Source organism: Pituophis catenifer, unplaced genomic scaffold (assembly GCF_029215685.1).
Source record: "Pituophis catenifer annectens isolate HBS135680 unplaced genomic scaffold, rPitCat1.0.hap2 SCAF_2, whole genome shotgun sequence".
In the NCBI taxonomy this organism is placed as follows: domain Eukaryota; kingdom Metazoa; phylum Chordata; class Lepidosauria; order Squamata; family Colubridae; genus Pituophis; species Pituophis catenifer.
In genome coordinates, this window is record NW_027256882.1 from 5,753,487 (window position 1) to 5,775,596 (window position 22,110).

At 46.6% G+C, this 22,110-nt stretch overlaps 2 protein-coding genes across 2 annotated transcripts in view; one reads left to right on the forward strand and one right to left on the reverse strand.

The window, feature by feature from the left end:
- The window catches only part of LOC139311696 (zinc finger protein 253-like), a 30,402-nt gene extending 27,389 nt beyond the window's left edge, over positions 1-3,013 (reverse strand). The window contains exons 1-3 of the mRNA XM_070936171.1: positions 2,438-3,013; positions 2,080-2,194; positions 1,896-1,963 (exon numbers count right to left, since the gene is read on the reverse strand). Of these exons, the coding sequence (XP_070792272.1) occupies positions 1,896-1,963; positions 2,080-2,194; positions 2,438-2,851 (597 nt within the window). The 5' untranslated portion in view covers positions 2,852-3,013. The remainder of the gene's footprint in view (positions 1-1,895; positions 1,964-2,079; positions 2,195-2,437) is intronic.
- Positions 3,014-11,809: 8,796 nt separating this feature from the next.
- LOC139311688 (zinc finger protein 253-like) lies at positions 11,810-17,221 on the forward strand. The gene is made up of 5 exons (XM_070936164.1): positions 11,810-12,223; positions 12,478-12,592; positions 12,709-12,776; positions 14,311-14,440; positions 15,896-17,221. The coding sequence occupies exons 1-5, from the start codon at positions 11,810-11,812 to the stop codon at positions 17,125-17,127; spliced, it is 1,959 nt and encodes a 652-aa protein (XP_070792265.1). The 3' UTR covers positions 17,128-17,221.
- Positions 17,222-22,110: the final 4,889 nt, after the last annotated feature.

Sequence of the window (22,110 nt, forward strand, 5' to 3'; positions counted from 1 at the left end):
AGAAAATTCTCTGGGACAATCATTTCTCAGCCTTTGCAAATCGGGAATGTTTGATCTTCTAATCGAGGTGCAAATCAGAGGATTGGAAATTATTTTGTAGTCCGTGATTACATGCTCAACAAGGCCACTCCCTTTGGATTTTAATAGTCTGCTTTTTTTTTTAAATTCAATTTGCTTATTTTTTAAAATGTTATTTACACATATCAATGCGTGAATAGTGTGATACCTGGGGATCATACATTTCAATACCAATAAACATAATATTGTTACTCATAGTTCTTACATTTCATTTTCACTATTTCATATCATTTACACATACCTCTTGCTACCGTCCTTCAGTTCCTAAACCTCCTCCTTCTTCTTTCATATATCTTAATATCTAATATGCCGCCCTGAGTCTTTGGAGAGTGGCGGCATATAAATTGAATTAATTAAATAAATAAATAATAAATATATATGTACTATTATTTCCCTCTTATTTCTATCTCTATTTTAACGTTTCCCCCCATATCACTATAATATTCAAAGACGTTTCTTTTCTATTTTCCATCTTTCACCTGTTTTATTATTTATATTTCCCTTATTTAGCTCTTCACATCTATTTAAATTAAAGTTTCATCCTTCATTCTTTCATTATTCAATGTCTGAATGTACGCTTCTAATACCAATCACAATCATTTATACATTTAAAGAACAGTGCCTTAAATTCATGTTGTTTCCAATCCTCCAATCTGTGTAATTCTACTATTGATAAACCTTTACATTAAAATATGTAAAGGCGACACCCAGGGGCAGGGCCTTCTCTGTGGGAGCCCCAGCCCTGTGGAATGAACTGCCCCCGGAAATACGTAAGATCTCCGACCTCTGGGCATTTCGTTGTGCACTCAAGACCCTGTTGTTCCGCCAGGCTGGGCTATCAACATAAAATTTTAAATTGGGTTTTAAATTCCTGGGGTTTTCAACTGAGCAAAAGTCATTTAATAATTTGAAACTATTTTAATTGATGTTGTCTTGTGTTTTTAATAGGCTGTATTTAATAGGCTGTAATAGGCTGAGTCCTTCGGGAGAAGGGCGGTATAGAAATAAAATTTATTTATTTATTTATTTATTTTCTGATGACCCATGGTTTAATTCTAGCATTTCACTAATCATATTTTTATACATTATTTCATAATACCATCATTCAAACTGTAATTTTCCAATTAATGCTTAATTCTTATTTATAAGTATTCATAATTTCTCTATTTTACTTTCATATCTATTTATATTAAGATATCATCGTAATGTCTGTTGCACTACATACAAAATAATTATCCAATTTATATAATTCTAATATTAATACACATTATTGAAATATATTCATGGAAGGTCTTTTACTCTCTTTTTCCCCCCCTTATCCATCATCTCTTACCTACGTAAAAACTTTTAGTCTTTTTTTTTTGGCTTGCCTCCCATATTCTTCTCTTACTCCATCTCCTTATTTTTGAACTACAGGTTATAACTATGGCTTTTTTAAAATGGTATTGTGGCAATGTGAGTATTTAATTATCTTTTATTATCCTTGCACAATTCCGAGTCAAAGAATTACAAAAAAAATATGGGACTCTAGCAGTTCCTCCCACTGTGATACATTTATTCCTATTTCTTGAAGGACTTTTTAAAAAATTGCTTTTCGTAAACTCAAAGTTGGCGGAGTACCTAACAGAACAAGATAACCAGAGGAAGCTATGCTGGCTGACAGGAACTTGAACCTGCTCCTCTGCTCTCCATGTTGTGGAAGAACAGAAAAAAATCCCAGACCAAACAAGGGGGGAAACAGAAGGAGGGAGCCCTCTGCACACCCGCTTCACTTCCTGAAGGGAAAATAGAAATCTAATAACTTTTTCCTTTCTTACTTGATTTGGAGGATCAATCGATGTTTGAGCTCCGTCATAAAAACCAGAAAGCTTCATTCTTGGTTTCTCTGTAAGGAATAAATAATTTCAAAATGCATCATTAACAAAATAGGAGGAAGTATTCCATAGAAGAGAAGAGAGAGCGAAGGTAAGACAGATGGGAAATCAGAAGATCTTCCATTACCTCCTGACGTGTCCGGACTTGGATCTTCCCAAGGGATCCTCCTGAAAAATAGCTCCTGAGGGGGATTTGATGAGTTCTTCTTTCCCTCAGGATCTCTGATCTCCACAGTGCAGCACTTCAAACAGGAGGAAGGAAAAAAGAAGCAGAATTAATGTACGTCACACGAAATAAAGTGGATTCTTATATTCGGAACACAACCTCAAAGCCCCCAATATCCATCCGTGAGGTTGAGTGAGAAAACAAGGGAACAATGTCCTACAAGAATTGGTGAATTGCCACATATGATGAATGCCCGAGAGGTTTGGGAAGGAAGGGTGAAGTATTCAAACAGATTCTCTATTCTCTTTTGAACTCTTACCTGCAACTCGACCTGCTCCTTCTGCTCCTCTGCCTGGCTCAGGAGGAAGCCTTCCGCCAAGGCCACCGCCTGGGAGCTGGTCTCTGCTCCACACTCCCGCACCCAGCCCTCCATCGCTGGGGGCAGAATGAAGAGGAGCTGCTCCAGAACCACCAGGTCCAGCATCTGGGCTTTGGTATTCTTCTCTGGTCTCAGCCATCGCCTGCAAAAGCCATGGAGTCGGCTGCAAAGTCCTCGGGGACCCTCAGCCTCCCGGTATTGGATGGAGGTCCAGGGCTGAACTTCTGAAGGGAGGATGGTTTCCTCCTCCAGGATCTCCTGCCCGGTTCTTGTCCAGAGCTTCCCACCCTTCCCAGGCTGAGCAGCTGAAGGGCCTTTTCCGGCTCCCTCCTTTCCAAAAGATTGTGTCTCCATCCTTTCTCTGTCCTGCAGAGCAACTGCAAATGGCTCCAAGGACTCTGGTGGGTCTCCAGATGCCTTTTCCTTCAGGGGACCATTTCTGGTGCTGCAGGACTGATCCCTGCAAGGGATTCCGCTCTTTTTCTTCTTCCCCCAAGAGGAAAGTTTGCCTTGCAAAGACCACAAATGGCTTCCAGTTTCTGTATCTGAGATGGGAAGAAAAAAACGCCATGAATTAGAAAGTGGAATTCAGTCACTGAGCGACCTTCCCCCAACCTGCTCGGAGCCCCAAGCGGCTCATCCTACCGCAGAGCCCAGGTCCCATTGAGCAGGGCCGGGAAGGAGGCAGCTGGAGAGGCCGCCCCGCTTCTCTTCCCCCCACTCGGGCTCTTTCCCGGATCCCCACCGCCTTCCCGGCATCCCTGCTTCCCCCTGCAGGGAGAGGGCGGCTGGGGAGCATGGGACCCGGGAAGAGCCCCCCCCTCACCCGAGGCACCTCTGTATGTCCCCCCGCCAGACTCTCCCGCAGCTTCCCCACCTCCTCTGGGCCTGCAGGGGTTAAGGAGAGCGAGTGATAAGTCCTAGAGTGGCAAGGCTCCAGTGAGCCAATGGGGAAGCGCGTGGAGTTCCCTTCCCTTGGCGGAGGCGCCCCCTGGTGGATTTGGGGCAAAGTGCCTGGATGGTCGTAAGGTCGGGAAAGAGGAGAGCGTCTGAGGGGAAGGGAGAGGGCGGGGATGATGGGCTTGGGAGTAGGAGGAAAGGCCCCTCCCAATGGATCCCTGTCAAAGGCTGTGGCCTTCTTTTCCCCCTTTTATATCAACCCAAATGCATTGAAGGAAGTTTTCGCCTTTCTTCTGTTGCGACTTTAGAGCGGTTTGGTTATTTTTTCTATATAGTGCAACTCCACCTCCATCTTTCATTCGGCCTGCTTCTTATATACAGGAGAGAATAGAATAAAGAATAGAAAAGAAAAAAGAAAAGAAAAAAAGAAAAGAAAAGAGCAAAGAAAAAAGCAATATTCTTTCTGGCAGCCCCTGAGATATGGGAAGATGCCATCATGTCTCCCCTCCTCCTTCTGTTCATCGGACTAGAAAATATCCAGTTCCAGCAACGGTTTTTTTATATGTTTTAGCCTCCATCTTTGTTGCTCTTCTCTGCAGTCTTTCTAGAGTCTCCAGATCTTATTTATTTATTTATTTATTATACAAAACACAAAGAAAAATAGAAATAGGAAATCAAGAAAAGGAGAAAGACAAGAAAAGAAACTCTGAGGTACAAGAGAAAAAAAAGGGGGAGGGGAAAGACGTTGACTTCTTTTTAGCACAGTGCAAGATTTTTTTAAAAAAGCCATTCCAGCCTGACAATTCAATCTAATACACAAAAGCAAAGTCATTTTATCTCTTTCCTTTGAACACTTTAAATGTGAAAATGCCCAATTTAACGGCTGAAGAAGGAAAGGGCAGAATGGTCCTGAAGACCCCTTTGTGGCTGAAGGAGGGAGGGCTCCCGCCTGAGGGGATCTGCGCTCTGATTGGTTGCTGCGGGTGGAAAGGGGGCGTTTCCCTGTTTTCCCGCCTTTTCCTTCTGGGCGCCGTTTGAGATTTACCTCAGGATCTTCCTGACTGTCTTCTCTGCTGCGAATCTTTAAATACGTTTATAGGGAAGTAAAAGTAAAAGTTTGTGTCCGTGTCTTCCTTTTCCTTTGGACAGCAGCTGCCTATTTCCTCCACGTTAAGCCTCTTCGGTTGCCGCTTCCAGTCGGGGGTTTCTCTTTTATCCCCTGAGAGTGTCGGAAGAAAAATCAGGCCCAGCCTCCTTCTCTTCCTTTTCCTCCTCCTCCTCCTCCTCCTCTCCTCCTCCTCCATCTCCTCCTCCTCCATTTTTAAAAGAAAACCGAGGTACATGATCCTTTCAAATTTTTCTAAGTGGTTTTCCTTCCGAATTTATCAGTGGTAAATTAATGGGCTCTTTGCGCTTCCTCTTCCACAGCCGAAATAGGCAGCTTTCTGGGGAAAAGCTCCAGACCTGCCCTTTTATAGGGGGAAAATTTCTTCCAAAATGTTACTTTATATCTTTTTTTTCTGCAGAAAAAACTATAGATTACAGCTTGAAATGGTGGCAAGATAACAGATTAATGGAGTTGGAAGGGACCTTGGAGGCCATCTAGTCCAACCCCCATCGAAGTCCTCCGCAGAAAGGAGCGGGAAGCAGAGGAGAAACGGCCAAACTTTAATCCGGGATCCTCATCAGGGGCCCCTTTGCAAGGAAACGGAACCCGGAAAGAAAGAAAAAAAGAAAGAAAGAGGGGTTTCTTCGCATTTGGGGTCGAGGAGGGAAACTCGAAGGAGCCGGACGTTCCGAGCAAGAGAGACGCGGGTTTCAAGGAGGGAAATCGCCTTTTTCTCCCGTAAAGCGAAGCGGCGCCTTTCCCGAGAGAGCCGAGCGGAGGATTCCCGCAGGAAGGGGGAGGGGAGGCTGGGCTAGGTGGGATCCCTGACGATCTCCTCCGCCTCTTCCTGGCTTAGCTGAGGGTTTCCCGTGGCTTCCCTCCAGATATGGGGTGCCTGTCCGTCACCCCCAAGTCTTCCCCGGCTGCGGGGCTGCCCCTCCCCTCTTCTCAGCCAGCGCAGAAACTCTTCCCACGGCAGAAATCTTCATCTGTGAAAGCAACGGGGGGGGGGGAGAGGGGGAGGGGTGTCCTGGCCAGATGCTTCAGCCCCAGAGGAGAAATCGGGGCTCTGAATTGGGGGGAGAAAGCCTTTTTCTTTGACTTTTGAGATGGGAGGGGCCAGAACGAGCGGAAGGACCAATGGGAACGCTCACGTGTTGAGCGTCATTGGTCTCCAGGCAGAGTCCTTTGTGACTTCACCTGAAGGAGATTGTTCGGCGCAAAGAGACCAGCGGAGAAAGTGGGAGGGGCGATCCGTTCAGTCTTGGGGGGGCTGCAGCTCAAGGGGGGGTCATGGCAGGTCCAGAAGGGACCCTCCACTTTCTTTGCCCGCTTCCCGCTTCTCAGCCAGGGATTCCCGCTTCCCCCCCCTTATTTCCCCTCCCCTCATTCAGATCAAGAACAGCCGCTCTTCAACCAAAACCGACCTTCCACTTGCGGTGGGCAGAAAACCCCACAGCGCTGGGGGTACAAGCACCCCTCTGGCAGCCCCTTTGCCAGAAAGGGAGCAAAAGGCGGAAGCTGAAATGGTCTGAAGGGTTTCCTGCTTGAGGAAGGGGTCGGACTAGAAGATCTCCAAGGTCCCTTCCGTTAATCTGTTCTATGATCTGACTCTGGGCAGTTACAGATTATAATTGAAAACAAAATATATTACAATATTTTAATGCATATATTTTAGTAGATAAATTTAATATAAATATAAAATTGTGCAAATTTTTTTTTTACCTCCAGCCCAGAGTGTTTGCGGTGGTCTCTTCACCCCCTCCCCCATCCTTCCTGCCGCTTTGAGGGGGGGGGGCACAAAGACACCCCAGCAGGATCCAAAGTTCCCGGCCGAGAGGAGCTCTGCTGGACCAGTTGAATTTCTGCCTGCCTTTGTCCACCCTGGGAGGAAGGAGGGGGGCACAGCAGGATAGCCCCCCCTACTTTCCCATCTTTTCATCCCCCTCCGGATCCCCAGCAAGTTCCCCTCCCCCTGGGACCCCCAAAATTCCTCCCCTCCCTCCAGGGAGCGTCTTCCATCAGTCTCTCGCAGCAGCTCTCCCCCTCCCCCTTTGCGCCTGAGTCCCTGCTTCTCCTCTACTAGCGGCTGGGAACGATGGGCCCTGGAGTCCGTCCTGACGGGCCTTCCTTCCCCTCCTCCCCCTCGCAGCCCATTTCCTGCACCAGACGAAGACCGAGTGCCGCTTCCTCAACGGGACGCAGCGGCTGCGGTTCCTGGACAGGCAGATCTACGGCCGGCAGGAGTTCGTGCGCTTCGACAGCGAAGCGCGGGGAGTTCGAGGCCGTCACTCCGTTGGGGCAGCCGGATGCGGACAAGTGGAACAGCGACCAGGTCTTCCTGCACTAGACGAAGGACCCCGTGGACTCCTTGTGCCGATACAACCACGAGGGTCTCCACAGGAATTCTGTCATTGGCAGGAGAGGTGAGTCGGGGGGAAGGGGGCTTCTCGGGGAGGGAAATGCCGGGACCCCCTTTCATTTACTTATTTATTAAGATTCTCCCAGTAAAGATTGACTCGGGATATATATATTCTATCCTCTCAGATCTACGAAATGTATTCATTTGTATTGACTGATATTTATTGATGCTTCTACACCTCCTACCTCCCTCAAAGAGGGGCTCTGAAGGGGGCTCAATGTAATACAACTCCTAAATTAAAAAAATGTATAAAAATGAAAAGTAAGGTTGAAAATTCAATTACAGTGTAAACATTTGAAAATTGTACCATAACGACAATTAAACATGAAAAGGAAAAAAGGAATATTCCTTTTTCCCCCACCCAAAGTCTCTTCCTGTCCAGAATCTGGGATCCTTTTGATCTCCTCCCATAAATCCACCCAAATAGGATTTCTCAATGATTTATTTCTCAAATTTCTCCCCCCCCTCTCTCTCACGCACACAGATCCTGCGTGGCTACAGATAAAATATCAAACCACAAAAACAAACCATCAAACCAGATGCTTCAGCCCCAGAGGAGGAATCGGGGCTCTGGATTGGGGGGAAGAAGCCTTTTTCTCGGACTTTTGAGTTGGGCGGGGCGAGAAAAAATACCAATGGGAATTCTCCCTGCTTGAGCGTCATCGGTCTCCGGGCAGAGTCCTTTGTGACTTCACCTGAAGGAGGAGAGAGCTCGCCACAGAGAGACAGCGGAGAAAGTGGGAGGGGGATCCGTTCAGTCTTGGGGGGTCTGTAGCTCATTGGTGGCGGTTCACGGCAGGCCCTGAAGGGACCCTCCACTTGCCTCTTTTCACTATTCTGACCCAGACTTTCCTCTGTGTGTATGGAGGGGTGGACTAGATGCCCGTTTAGGTTCCCAAACTACCCCAGGCGTTTGAAGGGGCGCCTGGTCCTTCCCTGAAAGGGGCCTTTGGGCTCTCTCAAGATCACTTGGTGGGGGGGGAAGGGTCTCTGAAACGGGGGGACTCGGGGAGCTGAGTCAGGAGGAGAAGGGGGGCTCGTGGATGATAAGAGGGAAAGCGCAGCTCCACTGCCTGTTAGGATCCCCTGGCATCCCCCAAAGAAAACGGGGCAGCCCCACAGTCAGGAAGGGGCTGGGAGGCCAAAGGGCTGCGGTTGAGAAAGGCCGAATCCAGGAAAGGCTCTTCCTCCAAGATTCCTTGGGGAAAATCTCTTTTTTTCCTCGGCTGAGTATCCCAAGGATTCTCTCTGGCTGCTGAGGGGTCTTGCCCCCCCCCCCCACGGCAGCCTGGAAAAGAATCGGGGGAAAGAGTTTTCTTCCCCCCCCCACCCCGTAAAGCAGAAACATTTGGAGGTTACACAGGAATCGGGGCCGGTCCAGTTCATCTGTGGAAGCGGTGGAGGAGCAGTTTTATTTCCTTTTTTTCTTATGTCATAGTTTATTCTCCTTCAATTCAGAGAGAGGCTAGGAGAGCTTTTCCTCCCACGGAGTTCAAGAAAGTAGAAGGGAGGGAGGGAGGGGAAAAAAGAAAGGAAGGAAGGAAAGAAAGAAAGAAAGACCACAAGACTGAATTCATTCCCCTCCCACTTCCTCCGCTTCTCTGTCTGCTCGGAACTAGCTCTTCCATCAGGTGAAGTCAAGAGAGACTCTATCCGGAGACCGATGACGCTTGCAGAAGGGAGACTTCCCATTGGTCCTCTTGCTCTTTCTGGGCACTCCCAATTCCGAAGTCTGAGGAAAACGCCCACTCTCCCCCAATCCAGACCCACCGATTCCGCTTCTGGGGCTGGAACTCTGGGAGCATCTTCGTCTTTCTCCTCCCCCTTTGGGGGGCTTGTGGGGCAGCCTCCATGGCTTTTGCTGGGCTCCCCCTGATGCTGCTGGTGGGGGGGCTGGACCGGATCCCCGGAAGCGAAGGGGGGAAGGAGACCCCCGGTAAGGAGGGGGCTCGGCGGAGGAGGGGACTGGGAGGGAGGGACCCCCGGAGGGGGGAAGAAAGTTGCTGGGTCTCCAGAGCCTCCAACAACCTCGATCTCTGTGTGGCCTCCTCCTCCCCCTTTCTCCCCATATTCCCCCCCCCCAGGAGGACGGAGAGGGATCCCCCAGTTTCACGACTGTAGCCGAAGTGTGGGTCGCAGCTGGGCGCCTCTCTCGATCCCCCTCCCCAGTGCCTGGGTCGAGTGGGCTGCATGGAAAGAGGAAGGGAAGGAAAAGCGAAAGAAGGAAACTGAGGCATTTCACAGATGAAAATTTCTGCCGTGGGAAGAGTTTCTGCGCTGGATGAGAAGAGGGGAGGGGCAGTCCCGCAGTCGGCTCTCTCGGGAAAGGCGCCGCTTCGCTTTACGGGAGAAAAAGGCGATTTCCCTCCTTGAAACCCGCGTCTCTCTTGCTCGGAACGTCCGGCTCCTTCGAGTTTCCCTCCTCGACCCCAAATGCGAAGAAACCCCTCTTTCTTTCTTTTTTTTCTTTCTTTCCGGGTTCCGTTTCCTTGCAAAGGGGCCCCTGATGAGGATCCCGGATTAAAGTTTGGCCGTTTCTCCTCTGCTTCCCGCTCCTTTCTGCGGAGGACTTCGATGGGGGTTGGACTAGATGGCCTCCAAGGTCCCTTCCAACTCCATTAATCTGTTATCTTGCCACCATTTCAAGCTGTAATCTATAGTTTTTTCTGCAGAAAAAAAAGATATAAAGTAACATTTTGGAAGACATTTTCCCCCTATAAAAGGGCAGGTCTGGAGCTTTTCCCCAGAAATCTGCCTATTTTGGCTGTGGAAGAGGAAGCGCAAAGAGCCCATTAATTTACCACTGATAAATCCGGAAGGAAAACCACTTAGAAAAACTTGAAAGGATCACGTACCTCGATTTTCATTTAAAAGTAAAGGAGGAGGAGAAGGAGGAGGGGAGGAGGTGAAGGACGAGGAGAAGGAGGAGGAGGTGGAGGAGGAGAAGGAGACTGGAACTGATTTTTCTTCCGACACTCTCAGGGGATAAAAGAGAAACCCCCGACTGGAAGGGGCAACCGAAGAGGTTTAACGTGGAGGAAATAGGCAGTTGCTGTCCAAAGGAAGAGGGAGACACGGACACAAACTTTTACTTTTACTTCCCTATAAACGTATTTAAGAGTCGCAGCAGAGAAGACAGTTGGGAAGATCCTGAGGTAAATCTCAAACGGCGCCCAGAAGGAAAAGGCGGGAAAATGGGAAACGCCCCCTTTCCACCCGCAGCGACCAATCAGAACGCAGATCCCCTCAGGCGGGAGCCCTCCCTCCCTCCCTCCCTCAGCCACAAAGGGGTCTTCAGGACCGTTCTGCCCTTTCCTTCTTCAGCCGTTAAATTGGGCATTTTCACATTTAAAGTGTTCAAAGGAAAGAGAGATAAAATGACTTTGCTTTTGTGTATTAGATTGAATTGTCAGGCTGGAATGGCTTTTTTAAAAAAATCTTGCACTGTGCTAAAAAGAAGTCAACGTCTTTCCCCTCCCCCTTTTTTTTCTCTTGTACCTCAGAGTTTCTTTTCTTGTCTTTCTCCTTTTCTTGATTTCCTATTTTTATTTTTCTTTGTGTTTTGTATAATAAATAAATAAATAAGATCTGGAGACTCTAGAAAGAGTGCAGAGAAGAGCAACAAAGATGGAGGCTAAAACATTGCTGAGCACATTGTAAGCCGCCCTGAGTCTTCGGAGAAGGGCGGCATATAAATCAAATTAAAAAAAAATTATTAAAAAACAGTTGCTGGAACTGGATATTTTCTAGTCTGATGAACAGAAGGACGAGGGGAGACATGATGGCATCTTCCCATATCTCAGGGGCTGCCAGAAAGAATATTGCTTTTTTCTTTGCTCTTTTCTTTTCTTTTTTTCTTTTCTTTTCTTTTTTCTTTTCTATTCTTTATTCTATTCTCTCCTGTATATAAGAAGCAGGCCGAATGAAAGATGGAGGTGGAGTTGCACTATATAGAAAAAATAACCAAACCGCTCTAGAGTCGCAACAGAAGAAAGGCGAAAACTTCCTTCAATGCATTTGGGTTGATATAAAAGGGGGAAAAGAAGCACAGACGTGGAAGCCTTTGTCTGACAGGGAGCCATTGGGAGGGGCCTTTCCTCCTACTCCCAAACCCATCCTCCCCGCCCTCTCCTTTCCCCCTCCCATGCGCTCCTCTTTCCCGCCCTTTCTATGATCCTGGCGCTTTGCCCCAAATCCACCAGGTGGCGCCCTCCGCCAACAGAAGGGAACGCCAGGCGCTTCCCCATTGGTCCACTGGAGGGCTAACGTCACGGCTGCCTTTGTACAGGAGGTGTCGAAGGAATTGACACCACAAACGCTTGCCCCTCTAGGACCTTGCACCCGCTCTCCTTAACCCCTGGAGGCCCAGAGGAGAGTCTCGCGGGGGGACATACAGAGGTGCCTCGGGTGAGGGGGGGGAGCTCTTCCCGGGTCCCATGCTCCCCAGCTGCTCTCTCCCTGCAGGGGGAAGCGGGGATGCCGGGAAGGCGGTGGGGATCCGGGGAAGAGCCCGAGTGGGGGGAGAGAAGCGGGGCGGCCTCTCCAGCTGCCTCCTTCCCGGCCCTGCTCGGGGGGACCTGGGACCTGCGCTGGGATGAGCCGCTTGGGGATCCGGGCAGGTCGGGAGAAGGTCGCTCAGTGACTGAATTCCACTTTCTAATTCATGGCGTTTCTTTTTCTTCCCATCTCAGATACAGAAACTGGAAGCCATTTGTGGTCTTTGCAAGGCAAACTTTCCTCTTGGGGGAAGAAGAAAAAGAGCGGAATCCCTTGCAGGGATCAGTCCTGCAGCCCCAGAAATGGTCCCCTGAAGGAAAAGGCATCTGGAGACCCACCAGAGACCTTGGAGCCATTTGCAGTTGCTCTGCAGGACAGAGAAAGGATGGAGACACAACCTTTTGGAAAGGAGGGAGCCGGAAAAGGCCCTTCAGCTGCTCAGCCTGGGAAGGGTGGGAACCTCTGGACAAGAACCGGGCAGAAGATCCTGGAGGAGGAAACCATCCTCCCTTCAGAAGTTCAGTCCTGGACCTCCATCCAATACCGGGAGGCTGAGGGTCCCCGAGGACTTTGCAGCCGACTCCATGGCTTTTGCAGGCGATGGCTGAGACCAGAAAAGCACACCAAAGCCCAGATGCTGGACCTGGTGGTTCTGGAGCAGCTCCTCTTCATTCTGCCCCCGGAGATGGAGGGCTGGGTAAGAGAGTGTGGAGCAGAGACCAGCTCCCAGGCGGTGGCCCTGGCGGAAGGCTTCCTCCTGAGCCAGGCGGAGGAGCAGAAGGAGCAGGTCCAGCAGCAGGTGAGAGACTTTAGGGAGCTCAGAAGGGAATAGAGAAAGTGTTTGAATACTTCACCCCTCCTTCCCAAACTTCTCTGGCATTCATCATATGTGGCAATTCACCAATTCTTGTAGGACATTGTTCCCTTGTTTTCTCACTCAACGTCATGGATGGATATTGGGGGCTTTGAGGTTGTGTTCCGAATATAAGAATTCACTTTGTGTCATGTGAGGTACATTAATTCTGCTTCTTTTTTCCTTTCTCCTGTTTGAAGTGCTCCACTGTGGAGATCAGAGATCCTGAGGGAAAGAAGAACCCATCAAATCCCCCTCAGGAGCTATTTTTCAGGAGGATCCCTTGGGAAGATCCAAGTCCGGACACCTCAGGAGGTAATGGAAGATCTTCCGATTACCCATCTGTCTTACCTTCGCTCTCTCTTCTCTTCTATGGAATACTTCCTCCTATTTTGTTAATTATGCATTTTGAAATTATTTATTCCTTACAGAGAAACCAAGAATGAAGCTTTCCTGTTTTTATGATGGAGCTCAAAGATCGGTTGATCCTCCAAATCAAGTAAGAAAGGGAAAAGTTATTAGATTTCTATTTTCCCTTCTGGAAGTGAAGCAGGTATGCAGAGGGCTCCCTCCTATTTCCCCCCCTTGTTTGGCCTCAATTATTTTTGGGTTCTTCCACAACACGGAGAGCAGAATAGCAGGTTCAAGTTCCTGTCAACCAGCATAGCTTCCTCTGGTTATCTTGCTCTGCTAGGTACTTCGCCAACTTTGAGTTTACAAAAAGCAATTTTTAAAAAAGTCCTTCAAGAAATAGGAATAAACGTATCACAGTGGGAGGAACTGCTAGAGTCCCATATTTTTTTTATAATTCTTTGACTCGGAATTCTGCAAGGCTAATGAAAGATAATTAAATACTCACATTGCCACAATACCATTTTTAAAAAGCCATATTTATAACCTGTAGTTCAAAAATAAGGAGATGGAGTAAGAGAAGAATATCAGAGGCAAGCCAAAAAAAAAGACTAAAAGTTTTTAAGTAGGTAAGAGATGATGGATGGGGGGGGGGAAGAGTAAAAGACCTTCCATAAATATATTTCAATAATGTATATTAATATTAAAATTATATAGGTTGGATAATTATTTTGTATGTAGTACAACAGACATTAGGGTAATATCTTAATATAAATAGATATGAAGAGTAAAATAGAGAATGAATACTTATTTTTTTTATTTAATTTAATTTTAATTTAATTTTATTTATTTAATGCAATTTATATGCCGCCAAGGGCTCAGGGCGGCTCACAACGGTAAAATGCATAGTTCCTCATAAAAACCAATATAAAATTAAAATTCCAATTTAAAACAATTTAAAATTCATTAAGAAACCCCTCATCAGTCCAGGCTACGGAACAACCAGGTCTTCAAATCGCGGCAGAACGAACGAAGGTCAGGGGCCATCCAGAGCTCCAAAGGGAACTGGTTCCAGAGGGTGGGTGCTTCCACAGAGAAAGCTCTCCCCCTGGGGGTCGCCAGCCGAGACTGTCTGGAAGCACTACAGCAGAGGGAAGCAGCCAGAGTCAACCCTGGCTTTGCTGTCCATTGCAGACGCTAGATCAGCCCCCTTCAAACTCTCGTCTCTCGAGAAGCCCGGCCGAAGTTTCCCGTGTCTCTTCAGCGAGTGCTCCTTGAGAAACAAGAGTTTGCAGGGGGCTGATCTAGCATCTGCAATGGACAGCAAAGCCAGGGTTGACTCCAGCTGCTTCTCTCTGCTAACAGGCGGCCAAGCTAACTGCCTGAAGGACCCCATTCTGTCTCTGGGAGTCAAAGTGCTGAAGCACAAGCGGCACAGGAAACCTTGGCTGGGCTCCCCGAGAGAAATGCAACGATTTCTCTGCGGACTACCAAAATTTTCTCCCAGACTATCAGTGGTCCACGAACCACCAGTTGGTGACCGCTGTTCTGGAGTGTTTTTATTCCTGTCAATTTGGTCTAGTCTGCAAATTTGATGAGTTCCACTTCTATCCCCTTGTCTAAATCATTGATGAACAGATCTTGCGAATCCTCCTGTTCTGCTCTGTTTTTTCTGTGTTCAGGAGAGTCTTGTGTCCTTCAAGGAGGTGGCTGTGTCTTTCTCTGAGGAGGAATGGTCTCAGCTGGATCCTGACCAGAAAGCCCTGCATTCGGAAGTCATGCTTGAAAACCATAGGAACGTGGTCTTTCTGGGTAAGAGTTCTCTAAACCCCAATCAGAGAGTTCAAGAAGACAGATTATAGTTAGTTTTTTTATTTAAAAACCACTAATCAGATATCGTCTCCTGGGAGGGAGAAGGAAAGGATCTGGCCTTCTTGTATTCCAAGGAAGGAAAGAGTCAATGTCTCTTTGCTTAGATGCTTTCTGTGCCATTTCTCATCTCTATTTTTCCATTTCTATTTGAACTTACCTGTGGGGGCTGAGAAGAACGAGGTGTGCTTTTATGTGTCCTCTGGAGGTCATGTGAGAGGAGTGTGTTGTCATTTGTCCTCTGAAACCTCCAGAATTGTCTGATAACAGAACTTTCACCCTCAGCCCATGGAAGAGCATTCTCCCAATCCAATTCAAGAACAAAGGCCTCATGCAATGTCACTCAGAGCATCCTAAGGTACAGGTAATCCCCGAGTTATGACAGTTCACTAAGTGACTGTTCCAAGTTATGACCTAGCCCACTCCCAAGTACTTAAGACTCAGTCCTGAAATTACGAATGTTGCAGCACCACAGCCGTCATTCACACTTATGAATGTCAGCAGAGGTGCTGCAACAACATTCGCCCTACCTGTTCCCCCACCCCATCCTGCCGGGATTTACCTTGAGAGGATGTGGTGAGCCATCAGTTTCTTTACCTACTTCGGTGAATTTGCAGAAAGAAGAGGCCTAAAGTAGTGAGAGATACGCAAGATCAGTAGTGGGAAATCTTGCACAAAAGCTCTCACGTGATCTCGCACTACAGTGCTTTAGGCGTCTTTTCTCTGCTAACCAAGGCCGGCATGAGATCCAGGGAAAAATGCTTTGCAAAGAGAGGGAAGGCCTCTTCGTTTTCAGTGAATTTTGTCCTGGATCTCGTGCAGTCCTCAGTTCTTAAACGAACGCAGGCCTAAAGTACTGCGGTGTGGGATCACGTGAGATTAGTAGCCTGAGATCTTGCACTACTGGTCTCGTGTGATCTTGCACTAAAGTAGTTTAGGCCTCTGTCCTCTGCAAACTAAAGCCTGTACCAGATCCAGCCAAAGAGCCCTTCCAAGCCGATGAGACTTTGGGGAAGCAAAATAGCCATTCTTGAAGCCTCCCAACCTTTCCAGTCTCAGCACGAAGAGCGTTTACAAGCCAATGGGAGGCTTCAGCAAGGGATTTCGCTCCAAAGTTTCATTGTTGGGATCAAGGAATGGGCCAAGCAGGGGTCCCACCCACCAGACGGACACCGTGGAGCAGTTGCTCGAAGGTACACTGGGGAAGAAGGAGTTTGTTTCAAAATTGTTTCATTTGTCACAGGACTCTGGTGAAATTAACCCACCCCAATAATTCTTAAGCAAAGATACAGCCTAATGGAATTTTTGAGAAATTCAGAAGGAAATTCAGTTGACTTTCTACACTTTGATCTTTTTCTCTAACCTTGTTATCATTTCCATTTCCCTTTTGCTTCGAAGGTAATAATGGGCAGGAGAATCAAGATTCCTGTGAACTGTTCCAAGTGATCAATGCTAAAGATGGAAGGGAGAAGTTTGGAATTCGAATGGAATTAGAAAGCCATGAGAGAAACCAGTCTAAGAATTGGAATCAGGAAAGCTCATCTTCCACTGATGCTCCGATGCAAGACTTTCTTGCCCAACAAGAGAAAATAAGGGAAAAATATACTGGAAAAAGTGTGAACCTAATTAAAGCTAAAGTACAAATAAATGAACAGGATTTAACCTTAAACAAAGGAGAAGATGCTATAAGAAGACACAACAGACAAAATTACAATGGGACTTTAATTCTTTCTCTTGGAAATAACTTCATTACATCTCAAAAAGCTATTGACACAAAAGAGAAGCCTAATAAATGTTTGGAATGTGGAAAATGCTTTAGAACAAGCAGGGAACTTACTTCCCATGAAAGGGTTCACACTGGGGAAATGCTCTACAAATGCATGGAGTGTGGAAAGACCTTTGCTCATAACAGTCCACTTACTATCCATAAAAGGATCCATACAGGGGAGAAACCATATAAATGCATGGAATGTGGAAAGACCTTTGCTAATAACAGTAATCTTATTTCCCATAAAAGGATCCACTCGGGAGAGAAGCCATTTAAATGCATGGAGTGTGGAAAGACCTTTGTTCATAACAGTAATCTTAATTCCCATAAAAGGATCCACTCGGGAGAGAAGCTATTTAAATGCATGGAGTGTGGAAAGACCTTTGTTCATAACAGTAATCTTATTTCCCATAAAAAGATCCACTCGGGAGAGAAGCCATTTAAATGCATAGAATGTGGAAAGACCTTTGCTCGAAGTGGTAATCTTATTTCCCATAAGATGATCCACACGGGAGAGAAGCCATATAAATGCATGGAATGTGGAAAGACCTTTGTTGAAAAGCGTAGTCTTATTTCCCATAAGATGATCCACACAGGGGAGAAGCCGTATATATGTACGGAGTGTGGAAAGACGTTTACTCAGAGCAGTGGTCTTAGAATCCACAAAAAGATCCACTCGGGAGAGAAGCCGTATAAATGCATGGAGTGTGGAAAGATCTTTACTCGTAGCAATACACTTACTATGCATAAAAGGATCCACACAGGGGAGAAGCCATATAAATGCATGGAGTGTGGAAAGACCTTTGCTCGAAGAGGTCATCTTATTTCCCATAAGATGATCCACATGAGAGAAACCATATAAATGCATGGAATGTGGAAAGAGTTTTGCTCAGAATTGTCATCTTACTTCTCATGCTCGGGAGAAACTATATAGCAATAGCAATTCCACTTGGACTTATATACCACTCCACAATGCTTTACCACACTCTCTGAGCAGGTTATAAGGTTGGCATATTGTCCCCAGCAATCTGGGTCCTCATTTTAACGACCTCAGAAAGATGAAAGCCTGAATCAACCATGAGCCAGTCAGGATTGATCTGGCTGTGGGCAATTAGCCTGTAGTACTGCATTCTAACCACTGATCCACTATGTCTCTATCAATTTTTATGTGTATGCATATTGTGTCTTTCTGATCCAAATGAGACAAGGTTGAATCCCCCAAAATGAAACTTAATGTGGAGAAAAATAAGATTTTACACATTTGCAGGAAAAACAGATTACTTGAAACCTGGCTCAAAAACAGTAATTGTGAGGGGGACCTTGGGAGTCCGAATGGATGATCACTTAAATAATGAGACACGTGTGTGTGGCAGCAGCCAAAAAAGCTAATATAATCCATGATTGTATAAATGGAGTCATAGAATCAGAATTATGTACCGTTTTATAAAGCCTTAGTAAGACTGCACCTTGAATACTGCATCCAGTTTTGGTCATCATGTCAGTGTATAAGAGTTCATTAATTGGAATAGACATGATAACACGTCAGCCGATGGGGATTGTTTGGTGACCCAGATAGCTCAGAGCCTGGGTGTGGCTTAGCTTAACTTTGTATATAAGAGTTACTTTGTCCTTGCAATATTGCCTCTGTATGATATTGCTTCTATGATTATGACTTCTGGATTCTGAGTTCTGGTTCTGACTTCTGCTGCATGGGAATTGTATACATGCATCATACTGTATATTATTGCATATAAAGAAGTTTCTTGTATAAATGAATCCTGCTGAATTATTTACTTGTGTGCTGGTTGGATTGCTGCAAACCCTTAACACATCACATTATTAAAAAGATGTTTAGACTTTGGAGAAAGTGCAAAGAAGAGCAGCTAAGTTGATTAAAGGCCTGAAGACTAAAACGTATGAAGAACGGTTGCAGGATATGGGTGTGGCTAGTCTACAGAAAAGAAGGATTAGGAGTGTCAACTGGATCTCCAGCATGGGTTTTCCCTTTGATGCTTGCCTGCTATCGGCTGCCATAGTAACAGGGAGGGTGGGCATGGCATTGGGGTTTGGGAAGAGAGCTGGTGTGAAGATGGCCCATGTGAATAAAGGAGGTTTACTCTCACAAATTACTGAGCTGTTGAGTGGAATTGTTTACAGCCAGTCAAGGCCAACCATCCTGGAACTCCAGATGGATGAAAAGACCTGAAGATTTGCCCCACATGACACTATGTGGGGCAGGGATTGGACATTCAGTCTGGGTCCCTGGCGGGAGGGATTTGGGGAAATTTTGAATAACATAAAAACACAACAAGGAATGTTCTTTCTACGCCAACTCAGAAAACTCAAAGTGCCCAAGGAGCTGCTGATCCAGTTCTACAGAGGAATTATTGAGTCTGTCATCTGCACCTCTATAACTGGTTTGGCTCTGCAACCCAACAAGACAGACAGAGACTTCAGAGGATACTTAGAACTGCAGAAAAAACAATTACTACCAACTGCCTTCCATTGAGGACCTGTACACTGCACGAGTCAAAAAGAGGGCTGTGAAAATATTTACAGACCCGTCACATCCTGGACATAAATTGTTTCAACTCCTACCCTCAAAACGATGATATAGAGCATTGCACACCAGAACAACTAGTCATAAGGACAGTTTTTCTCTGAACGCCATTACTCTGCTAAACAAATCATTCCTTCAACACTTTCAAACTCGTTATTAAGTCTTCATTACTATTAATCTTCTCATCATTCCTATCACCCATATCCTCCCACTTATGACTGTATGACTACCATATGATTTTTGATGAATGTATCTTTTCTTTTATATACACTGAGAGCATATGCAGCAAGATAAAATCCTTGTGTGTCCAATCACACTTGGCCAATAAAGAATTTATTCTATTCTATATGTAATTTTCATGCCTTTTGGCTCAGATCTTGCTTTTCTTTCGCTGCTATAATTTCAGACTCAGTAAAAGTACCTCTTCTCTACTTCAATGGAGTCAGGATTTTCTTTCTTGGGATATGAACAGAGGCAGGGCTGACATTAAGTAATGTCAGAGTTTAGGCAGCGTGACTAGTATTATGAGATAAACCCAGGAGCAGAACACAGCACACACGTCACAGTGCCTTTTAGATAAATAAGTGGTTTTATTTACAGTTAAATATTTACAAACTTATGCGTGGTTAAATACCTTTATCATACAGCTACTGATACAACAGAGAGCAATGATACACAACGAGAGAACAAGAAGTATAATGCATGAGGAGAAGGCTTGAGAAGGAAACGCCTTCTAATGGCTTCCCTTATATAGGCAGCTTCTTACCCAGCTTTTTAAAGTGGCTGTTAACTGTGCTTCCTCATTCCATTGCATCAGCTTCCCATCAGCTTACAGCTATTAACTCTTTCATACCCTGACAAGCAAGATCTGTTTTATCAGACAACCTGGAGACCTAGCCTACCGCAGGAGCTGAGAACACAATGTCAACTCATGGAACAACCAGGTAGACTGGGGAGCCGTGGGGTTGACCTCCCCCCAGCCACAACGCTGCTGGGAGGAGACAAGCTGGGTGGATACGACCTAGTAGACGGCGTGTCAGCGTTCCAAAAAAACCCCAACTCCAAGTACAGACACGGAAGCAAGCATTTTCCAAAGTTCTCTTTACTAGAATAGGCAAACTGGTACATCTGGGAAAACCCGAATCTGAAAAGCCCAGGTTTTCAGTAAGTCAAAGCTCCCAAAACCATCCCCTTTTCCACCCAGTCGGTCACATGCTCCAATCAACATCCGTTCCATCCCGATCCAGCCCCGACCACTCCTCCAGATGCTGGATCACCCTGACCTTGACTGACAGGAAGAATGCTATTATGTCTACTAACCCCCTCTCCTAAATCCCCCCTCCTACTTTCCCACACATGAGAAGATGGCAGCATTGGAGCTTCCGGGCTATATATGACTGCCAAAGCTGACAGGCATCCCCCCCCTGCAAAAAGAACCACCTCCTGCAGACAAGTCTAAGTTGGCCAGTCACTGGGTTAATAACTTTCACTATAGGGAAGGGACCGATGAATTTGGGTCCAAACTTCTTGCTGGGTACCCTCAATCTTAGATACTTGGTTGACAAATACACGTTATTGCCTATTCGGAAAGGTGGTTGGAGCGACTGGCGTTCGTCGTCCTGGGTCTTATATCTTTCCGCTGACTCCGCTAAAGCTTTTTTAGTATTCTCCCAACCCTTTTTCAATGAGGTCATCCATTCCATTAGGGACATAGAAGTGGGCGGTTCTCTAGGCAACTCAGGCATTGGCACAAAATCCATGCCCGTACTTATCTGAAAAGGAGTCAATCCAGTACTGCTGTGTACTGCATTATTATAAGCCACTTCTGCGAACGGTAGCAAGTCCGCCCAGTTCTCCTGTTGATAATTTACATAACACCTAATGTACTGCTCCACCATTGAGTTCAATTTTTCAGCCGATCCATTAGTCGACGGGTGAAAAGCTGAGCTAAATCCCTGGGACGACCCAATGGATCATAGAAACTCCCTCCAGAACTTAGCAGTAAACTGGACCCTGAGGTCCGATATTATTCTTTTTGGGACTCCATGTAGCCTGTAGATGTGTTTCACAAACAGTTTTGCCAGTTTCTTGGCCGAGAGTAGCCCGCTGCAGGCAGTGAAATGAGCTTGCTTGGAGAATAAATCAATGACAGTCCAAATAACCCGGTTACCCCCACTGTCAGGGACCTCAACTATGAAGTCCATCGCAATCTCCTTGCAGGGTTTGGTGGGTTCGGCCACAGCCTGGAGAAGTCCAGGGGGCTTCCCTGGTTGGGATTTCATAGTGGTGCAGGTGGCGCAGCTCCTCACATAGTCTTCCGCATCAGTTTTCATCTTTGGCCACCAGAATTGTCTCCTGGAGACAATTGTCAAATGGAGGGTTTTTAAAAACCCAAAGTGGCCCCCTAGTCAAGAATCATGACTCCTCTTTAGCACCAGGAGCTGCGGGGCACGTAAAGTTTACTCCCCTTCCATGCCAACCCGTCTCTTAGGGTTTGGTCCGCCTGGTTTTCCTTGAACCAGGAATCAGCGGAGAGTGCCACTTTTAGCTCCGCTGTCAACTTGTCTTTGGGGAGGTTGGAACCCTGGCATGTTTGCACTCTGGTGCGGGCTTGGGCGGCTGGTTGAGTCCCCGAGATCATGGCAGGAACCATCTCTTCCCATTGGCTGTCAAACTGGGGCTTATGGGAGAGAGTGTCATCCAGAAGGTTTTTACCCCCTGGTATGTATTTCAGGTTAAAGTTAAAGCATTTGAAATATTGAGCCCAACGAACCTGCTTGGGAGAAAGTTTCCTCGGGGTCTTCAGTGCCTCGAGATTCTTGTGGTCAGTCCACACCTCAAAAGGCTCATCAACCCCCTCCAGGAAGTGTCTCCAGGATAGGAGAGTCCATCGCACCGCAAATGCCTCTTTCTCCCATACCGCCCATCTGCGCTCAGTGTCTGTTAACTTGCTTGATATGTAAGCACATGGCATTAGATTGTTTCGGGCATTCGTTTGCAGTAGAACAGCAGCCACCGCCATGTCACTTGCGTCCGCCTGAACCACGAAAGGCTTGTTTGGGTCAGGATGCTGTAGGATTGGCTTCAATGCAAATAGATGTTTTAACCGTTCGAAGGATTTTTGGCAGTCCATTGTCCAAGCTAGGGGTTGGCTAGGTTTTGGCTTGGTGGGAGACGGGCCGGTTTTTACCAATTCTGTCAAAGGGAGTGCAACCTCAGCGAAGGAAGGGATGAATTGTCTGTAAAAGTTTGCGAACCTCAGGAAGCTCTGGAGTTGCTTACGGG

Bases quoted from the DNA above. Each gene is read 5' to 3' on its own strand.
- LOC139311688 (XM_070936164.1), top strand. From the start codon at position 11,810: ATGGAGACACAACCTTTTGGAAAGGAGGGAGCCGGAAAAGGCCCTTCA. The intron at 12,224-12,477 runs GTGAGAGACTTT...TCCTGTTTGAAG, and splicing joins AGGAGCAGGTCCAGCAGCAG to TGCTCCACTGTGGAGATCAG. The intron at 12,593-12,708 runs GTAATGGAAGAT...TATTCCTTACAG, and splicing joins AAGTCCGGACACCTCAGGAG to AGAAACCAAGAATGAAGCTT.